The following is an 8,597-nucleotide window of genomic DNA, read 5'->3' as shown; positions in this document are numbered from 1 at the left end:
TTCATAATAGCCCCAAATTGGAAACAGTATGAGTGTTCGTCAATAAAAGAATAAATAGGGGCACATGGGTGGCTCAGTGGTTGAGCATCTGCCTTTGGTTCAAGTCGTGATCCCGGGATCCTGGGATCGAATCCTACACTAGGCTCCCCAGAGAGAGCCTGCTACTCGCTCTGCCTATGTCTCTGCCTCTCTCTGTGTGTTTCTCATGAATAAATAAATAAAATCTTTATTAAAAAAATAAATCATGATATGCCACTTTATGTGGAGTGAAAGAAGCCTTACACAAATGAGTATATACTGTATACTTCTATTTATGCAAAGTTCTAAGGCTTTAGATACCGAGCACTTGAAATGTAGCTAGTGCAAACTGAAATGTAATAAAAGCATAAAATACACAAAGCATTCCAGAGACTGAGTACAAAAAACCCATAAAATATCTCATTGATAATGGTTTTATATGGATTATGTATTCAAATGATGTCTGCACATATAAGGTTAGAATATATGATTAAAATTAACCACATCTTTTTACTTTTTTAATGTGGATACTAGAAAATTTTGAATTATGTATGTAATTTAAATGTGTCTTGTGATATATTTCTGTTGGGCAAAGCAGATCTAAAATTTTTAAGTAAGTGCTCACTTTGGCAGCACATACACTAAAATTGGAATGATACAGAGAAGATTAGGATGGCCCCTATGCAAGGATCACATGCAAATTTGTGAAGTTCCATATAATTTTTAAATTTTTTGTTTACTTATTTGAGAAAGAGCACAAGCAGGCAGGGAGAGGGAGAAGCAGGCTCCCTGCTGAGCAAGGAGCCTGCTGGCTGGATCCCAGGACCCTTGAGATCATGACTTGAGCAGAAGGCAGCCGCTTAACCAACTGAGCCACCCAGGTGCTATAGGGTCCTGGGACTGAGCCATGTGGGGCTCTTTGCTCAATAGGAGGCCCACTTCTCCCTCTCCCTCTGTTCTCTCTCTCCCTCTCTCATTCTCTCAAATAAATAAATAAAATCTCTTAAAAAATACATATGTGATAAATAAATGAATGAATGAAATTTATAAATAAGACCAGGAGCACCTGACTAGCTCAGTTGGTAGAGCATGCAACTCTTGATCTGGGTGTCATGAATTCAAGCCCCATGCAGGGCATGGAGTCTACTTAATCAAAAGAAAATTTTACTTCATAAATAAGACAAAAGCAAAACGACATATATTTCTAAAACATCTTACTGGAGCACTGTCTAACTTCTAGAACCACTCAAGGATTCTCTGGTTCTCAGGGGGAATGTAGCTTTGTATGCCCTACTATATATCACTGACTAGGGCCCACACTTTATAAGGTTTAGACTCAGCTTTGCAAATTATTTTCATAAATGATAAGAAGATTGATAGACTGAAAACTTGTTCTCTGGTAAAATGCAAATGACTTCAGATGTAAGTGATATCTGCCTGGTAAACAACGGAACCCCAACAAAATTGCACCTGCCAACGTTAAACAGGCAAGAAGGACTTTATTCAGGGGGTATTGCGGGAGGGTAAAGAGGCCAGCACTCAGTCTGAACTCAAATCTGCTAAAACAAAGAGCAGTTGGGTTTTTAAGAGGTGGGGTGAGGGGGACATCTTAGGTCATCTGTGTTTGCTAGTTGGCTTTCCCCAAAGGAAAAGAAATCTGTGCGACAGGAGGTAGTTTTACAACTTGGAAGAAGGTGCCCACAGAAGTGAGGCTTTCACCACCTCCTCTAGGAAGACTGTAAGACAGACAGGGGTGCTACCTCCTTTGAAGTTTACATTTCAAAGAGATGGTTCCCAGGGCCTAGAGAAAGACGTGTTTCTGGGCTATAAAACTGGCAGGAGGCTTTTAAAGACATTTACATAGATCTCAAAGGCATAGAGAAAGAATTTATAATGACAAGTTTTCTAAAGTGAGTGCTCTAAGAAAAGCGAGGTCTGGGGCTTCTGTGGTTAGGCCATCTGGATTCTGGAAGGGCTGGGGTGAGAGGGAGGTCAGGAGTTTAAAAGTGGAGAGAAGCCTATCAAAAGTTTAGTCGAGCTGAAGGAAAAGTTACAGCCCTCTTGGTCCAGCCCTGTAAAGCCAGTCTGCTTGGGTTGAAATCTGGGTTCCAGTGCTTATTAGCTGGGTGACCTGGGGCAAGTTTCTCAACCTCTCTGGGTCTGGTTTCTTCATCTTGTAAAATGCAGATGATGAATACTTACCTCATAGGATGGTTATATAAATCAGGTATGTCAATCCAAGTATAGCACTTAAAACAGTACCTGATATGTGGATTAATTGCTGTAGGTAAATTATTTTACTGTTCTGAGCCTCAGTTTCCCCAAACTTTCCATCTGAGAATGTATGCAGAAAACTAAATGAGACTCCAGATGCAAACACCCTCAGTACAGGCCTGGCATGTGGTAAGACTTTTAAAATGATTAACATTCCGTAACTACAGTTACTATTAACTGTTGCTTACTTTCTTATTAATTTCCTATTTTGTTCCTATAATCATTATTTACTATTGTGTCACCATACTCTTCCTCATTAATATGGATACTGGAAATATTACTATTATGATCTTGTTATTGACCGCATCTGGTCCCCCCTCCATCAAGCCATCCCAAGCCTGCCAAGACCTCAGTCCCAAGCCAGGCTTTTCCATCCTGGTGCCTCTACACCTTGGAGGAAATGGAAATGGAACTTAGGCCCCAAGTCCCCAACATGAAGCAGAGGTCAACAGCACCACTGAGATCTCCCGATGAGTAGGATGCAGAGGCTAGGCCCACAGAACAATTTTTAAGAAGCCAAACAGATGACAAGGTCGGGGGGTGGGGGGCCAAGGATGGTGTATGATCCATTAAACAAAGCTCCTCTAGAGCACCTGGGTGGCTCAGTGGTTGAGCATCTGCCTTTGGCTCAGGTCTTGATTCCAGGGTCCTGGGATTGAGTCCCACATCCGGCTTCCTGCAGGGAGTCTGCTTCTCCCTCTGCCTATGTCTCTGCCTCTCTCTCTCTGTCTCTCATGAATAAATAAATAAAATCCTAAAAAACAAAACAAGAAAACAAAGCTCCCCTCTGCTCCCAAACATTACTAAAAGCCCCATTCACCCTTCTCACTTCTTAGTGGTTTCATGGGGTAACCCTTCACCAGTGGGATCGCCCACAAACTGGCTAAACCCCAACTTCCCCCTGGGCTGTGGTTCTAGATCTCAGATTCTCTGTTAAAGATCTTGGCAGTCCCATCTTAGTTCAGCTAAGTGGTCACCCTCAGAGGTTAGGGTAAGAAATGAGTCCTTCAAAACACTGTACAAAGGAATTGAACTTTTATTGAGACCTTTATGTGCCAGAAGCTGACTACACAGGGGCATAAGGCACGGTCCCTGCCCTTGAGGAGCTCACAGTCTAGTAAGGAACTCAGATGCCAAAACAATTGCCACAGAGATGGTGGGGGTGGGGGGGGTGGGGCAGGGGCAGCAGCCAGCATAGGAGGGCACCACTATCCGCCTTGGCCCGATATTCCAGGTTGGCTCTGCCCCCTATATACCAGGTTGGCTCCACCCTCTATATTCCAGGTTGGCTCCACCCCCCTATATTCCAGGTTGCTCCAACCCCTACATTCCAGGTTGGTTCTGCCCCCATATTCAAGGTTGGCTATAAAAAAGCGAAGAGGAAGTTTATCATTGTTTCCCCCATCTTCCCTGGGACAGCCCTGGCTTTTCTCTGTCCTAGGCACCATGAGGAGGGGAGGGAGAGACAAAGATGAGGGAGATACATTTGCTGCCTTCAGAAAGCTATTAACACCCTGGCAGGATATATACAAACAATGGTAACTTTATTTCCCAAAGCCGCAAACCAGTGCAGCAGAAGCCGGGGATAGTGGGGACAATGGGAAGAACAGAGGCTGGGCCAGCCCAGTCCAGTCCAGTCAGGGAAAGGAAAGTAATGGGAAGAGAGAGGTACCCAGGGCCAGGGAACAGGGCAAGACGGAAGTTTCTAGATGGAAAAACTCATAATAAGGTGCGAGCAGCCACAGCCAACAGAAAGGCTGTCAACCCAGTGAAGGGAGTTGCAGAGGCTTTACCATGGGCCACATCTTTGGTAGGGATCCCTGCCATATTTCTACGGTCCTGGTGGCCAGTGGCACCTCCAGCAAAGCTAGATTCCTCTTTCCCGGAGGTCTCAGGATGTACTTCCTGGGGAGAAGTCTGGCTTGTTGGGGCTGAGGTGGCTTTGGTGGTAGAGACACGCGTGGTTGGGGCTGGGGTGGAAGTGGTGACAGAGGTGGTTGGGGCCAGAGTGGTGGGCTTAGGGGCGGGCAGCAGGACAAGGGGTGGGATTCGCGGGGAGAAAAAGGTCTTGTTGTGGAGGTCCGAGTTACAGCGGGACCCCTGGCAGCAGGAGCCACTGAGTGTGAACCCTGGGCCTGTCACCACATCCCGGGTGCAGAACTCGTCCTGGACACAGCCCCGCACGGGCAAGGATACAGTCACATTCGCTGCAGGAGGGAGACACAGTAGGTCGGTGGTTGGAGGCTTGCCGAGCCAGAATGAAACAGGGGCGAGACAAGGGCAAGAACCCCCAAAATGAGGGACAGGAGGGCTCTGCCTCCGTTCACCCAAAAGTCTCAATTCAGGCCCCACTTTAAGAAACGCTGTCCCACTGTCTCTGACACATAGTGAGCCGCATTTCCCACTCTTGAGAGGAAAGGTGTGTGGGATGAACTACAAGTCCCACAATGCCTTGCAAGGGAAGTGTGGACAGGGAGACACCTCTCACAGGACCAAAGAGCCAACAAACTTTCCCTACATCCCACTCATTTTTTCCATCTCTCTCTCTCTCTCTTCCACCCCCTCCCCTGCCAAAATTTAGTCTTGAGAGTTCAGAACTACATCTCCCATAATACACCTGAAGAGGAGTTTGAAGAACATCCCCCAGTTCAACATCCCCCCTGAGGCAGAGGCCAGGCCCATGCACTACCTCTCTCCTAAGTGGTTAGGTGGGGGGCCCTAACTCCTTGAGTTTTAAGGAATCGAAGTAGACCCCTGCCATCTAGAAGCTTGGAGGCTTACATTTCCTATGGCATATTGTCCCATTCTGCACCTACCAGGCCTCTATGGAAATGCATTTCCCCCCCAAAAAGAACTCTAGGACAAAAGCAACCTTAGCCCCATGCTATTTGGGGATAGGGCTGCATTATTCAGGATGCTCTAGGATAAGACAAGAACTTAGGCCTACAGTTTCCAGAAGGTGTTGGGGGGCGGGGGGGAGTCTTTGTGTAAAGGGCTACCCACCGCCCATGAGGCCTCAGAGAGGCTACCACAACTCCTGTCGGCCCGGCCCCGTGCTCTCGACTCGCTCACCTGCAGTCAGGGTGACGTTACCGTCGAAGCAGCCCTTGTAGACGTGGTCGCTGGCGTTGTAGCAGCTCACGACGGGCGGCGCCGTGCCGTGGCACGCCTCGCGGCTCAGCCCCACGCAGCTGTAGCACTCGGCACCGTTGGGCTGGTACGCACTCTCATTGCCTGCGAGGGGAGCAGGTAGGAGGGAAACGGTCCAGAAGGTTCAGGAAGCACAGGTCAGCCCAAAGTCCCTGGACGGACTCTCGGCTCAGCCCCTAGCCCCGCCCCCACGCAGGCCCCGCCCACCTCCCGTAGCTCCGCCCCTGGCGTCCCGCCCCACGAGGTCGGCCTCGACGAAGCCCCGCCTGCCGCCGCGTGGCCCCGCCCCCAGCCCGGGCCTCGTTCTCCCGCCTCCGGCTTGGGATCACCCCAGTGGCTCGGCCGCGGTGTGGCTCCGCCCCCCGAGCCTAGGGCCCCGCCCCCACCCACCTGCGGGGTTGAGCGCTCGCGACGTGAGGTTGAGTTTGGAGTTGCAGCGGTCCTGGGAGCATTGCTGCAGCTGGATGAAGGCCAGAATTCCGTGAAGGTCCAGGCCGCGGTCATTCTTGCCCGGGAGACCCGAGCCGCAGCCCCGCACTGCCACCGAGAACTGCCCGTGGACTGCGGGAGGGGGAGGAGCGGGGTGAGCGGCGGCGGGACCTCGAGTGGACCCCCCCCACCAGAAGAGAGCGGGTCGCAGGCGAAAGAGCCACAGACAGAGGGGCAGAACCGCGAAGCGCTGAGTCCGAGGGGATCCGAGGGGACAGGCTGACAGACTCTGGACAAAAAAGAGGCGGGGAGGGCCAAGAGTGGAGTAGGACGGGGCCGGGCGACAGAGGGGCGCAACCGCCGGAAGCATCCTAAGGAGGACCTGGGAGACTGACAGGGCACAGGGGCAGAGAGGTGGGGCCTCCCCGGAGCCTAGCCTCAGCCAGGGGCAAGATTCCCCCGGGCGTGGGCCGGTGGGGTGGAGCCTCCGTCTAGGGAACCTAGGAGACCCCTAGAGCGGTCAGCATCACCGCGAGCCTACCTGGATAGAGGATTCTGGAAGGGACAGGGTGGGTAGCGAGGTCTCAGGGGTGGGGCGGAAATGGATAGATTGTGCCCTTGAAGGGGACCAGGTCCCAAATCCGGGCTCTCCCAGTTGGCCCAACTCCGGTAGCACTTCTCAGCTCCACCCCTCTAAGCCCTAACGGCGTGATGCTGTTGAAGGGCCCCAGTCAGGCTGAAAAGGAAGCGTGGAGGGCGTTGAATGGGTGGGGGACAAATTCGGAAGAAGGGGCGGGACAAAAGGAGGCGGAGCTTGGCTGGAGAAGCATGAAGGGGCACGAATGGACCAGAGGGCCCCACTCACTGGTCTCCACCGCCCCCACGGACTCTGTGCAGACGTCCACGCCCGGCGCGCACTTCACGATCTTGGTCTTTTGCGGAGAGCATCCGTCATCTGCTCTCTGCACGCAGCTGTAGCATTCCAGGGCCTGCGTTCCTGGGGATGCAGGGCCGAGTAGAAATGAGGTATTGCTCCTGGAACCTCCTTCCGGAAAGGAGGAACAGTCCTTCTCGTGCCCTCTCTCCCCGGGATGGGACGACACGATTGCCCACCGCTTTCCAGGACAGAAGTAAGGAAAACCTCCCCACAAATCTGGTGCCCCTCTGCTTCAAGCCCCCTATGCCTGCAGTGGGAGCATCCTTCCCACAGCCCCTTATATCCAAGACGAGGGATCCCTGCTATGGATGGGAGAGACACTCTCCCACAGTTCACTCTTCTGATGGGACAACTCCTCCACAGTCCGGTCAGCTCAGGGAGAGATCCGTCCTCACTGCCCCTTCTGACCAGGGCGGGGGATCCTTGCCACAGCCCCCATCCGTTCAGGATGGAAAAACTTTTCCCACGGTCCCCCAGGGCAGGAATCCTCCGGACAGTCTCTCTGCCCAGGGTGGGGGATCCCTCCCACAGCCTCCTTGAGCAGAGCCGATGATCCTTCCCAGGTCTCCACAGCTCTTCCTGTAGGAGACAGCTCCTTCTAGAACCCTTACTCTACCCCCTCTATCCTCTCCTGGCAGCAGACCCACCTCCAAGAAGGAGCGGCGGCAGCAGCAGCAGCAGCAGCTGCCAGCCTGGAGTCCAGATCACTGCCTGGGCACCTGCTTTTCTGGCAGGGGCCATGGCTCGGTCCTGCTCCCTCGGTGTCCCCCCTGGGTGTGCCGCTTCCCAACCTGGGCCCTCTTACCTGAGCCCAGGATGAGTAAGCTCCCCCCAGGCAACCCTGGCCTTGCCCAACCAGGCCAAATCAGCGTCCGCCGTGGGGCGGAGCACCCGCCCCTGCGTGCGTCACCCCACAGCTGCCGAGGAGGGAAAGGGTGGGAGTCAAGGTTCTCTGACAATTCCCAGGAGAAAGTCTGTGTGTTTGGGGCCGGGGGGTGTAGAGGGGAAAGTACTGAGGCTCAGAATGGGTAAGGGGTCAGCTGGACACCCAGCCCCCCGGAAATATTTAATGAGTACGTACGGTGTGCAAGCTTTGGTTTGCGCCACTGTTGGAGGTGAAGATAGAACCAGTGCCTGTCCTCACAGAGCACACTGTCTGATGGGGGAGACAGATACTAATTAAGTAGTCACACAAACTGTTATGTACAACTAGAATAATGACAGAAGAAGTGTAGGAAGCTCCAAGGAGTTATGGAGTCTGGGGGTGGGGGGCTGGTTGGCCAGTGAAGCTTGCTCCAAGGTGTCTGCCCTTCAAGATGTGGTCTCAAAGACTTGGGGGCAGAGCAGATTACAAAGCAAAGGAAGCAGCTTGTGCAAAGACTAGAGCATGGACCACTCAGGGAGTAGAGCAGTGGGCTTGGAGCTCAGAGGACAAAGGAGGAAGGTGGATGTTAGAGGTGGAGGAGCCAGGCAGGGACATTAGAGGCCCTGTGAAGAAATTTCAATTAATTCTGAGAAAGGTGAATAAACTTTTAGAGGGTGTAAATCAGTGGGGGTGGGAGGGCACACAGTCAGACTTACTTTTTTTTTTCTTTTTAAAGATTTTATTTATTTATTCATGAGAGACACAGAAAGGGGGAGAGAGAGAGAGAGAGAGAGAGAGAGAGGCAAAGACACAGGCAGAGGAAGAAGCAGGATCCATGCAGGGAGCCCGACGTGGGACTCGATCCCGGGTCTCCAGGATCACACCCTGGGCTGAAGACAGGCGCCAAACTGCTGAGCCACCCAG

At 52.1% G+C, this 8,597-nt stretch overlaps 1 protein-coding gene and 1 non-coding gene across 2 annotated transcripts; one reads left to right on the top strand and one right to left on the bottom strand.

Annotated features, from left to right (window-relative positions):
- The first annotated feature begins 635 nt into the window (after positions 1-635).
- Positions 636-742, top strand: LOC144289081 (U6 spliceosomal RNA). Its single transcript, XR_013357137.1, has one exon. It is a non-coding gene; the product is annotated as a U6 spliceosomal RNA (small nuclear RNA).
- Positions 743-3,310: 2,568 nt separating this feature from the next.
- Positions 3,311-7,645, bottom strand: LYPD3 (LY6/PLAUR domain containing 3). The gene is made up of 5 exons (XM_077849620.1): positions 7,456-7,645; positions 6,737-6,868; positions 5,833-6,003; positions 5,365-5,526; positions 3,311-4,499 (listed from the first exon to the last, which is right to left on the bottom strand). Exons 1-5 carry the CDS (start codon positions 7,547-7,549, stop codon positions 4,012-4,014), a joined length of 1,047 nt encoding a protein of 348 aa, XP_077705746.1. The 5' UTR covers positions 7,550-7,645; the 3' UTR covers positions 3,311-4,011.
- Positions 7,646-8,597: the final 952 nt, after the last annotated feature.

Source organism: Canis aureus, chromosome 1 (genome assembly GCF_053574225.1).
Source record: "Canis aureus isolate CA01 chromosome 1, VMU_Caureus_v.1.0, whole genome shotgun sequence".
In the NCBI taxonomy this organism is placed as follows: domain Eukaryota; kingdom Metazoa; phylum Chordata; class Mammalia; order Carnivora; family Canidae; genus Canis; species Canis aureus.
The sequence above is the reverse complement of the archived record's forward strand: the minus strand, read 5'-3'. Positions and strand labels throughout refer to the sequence as shown.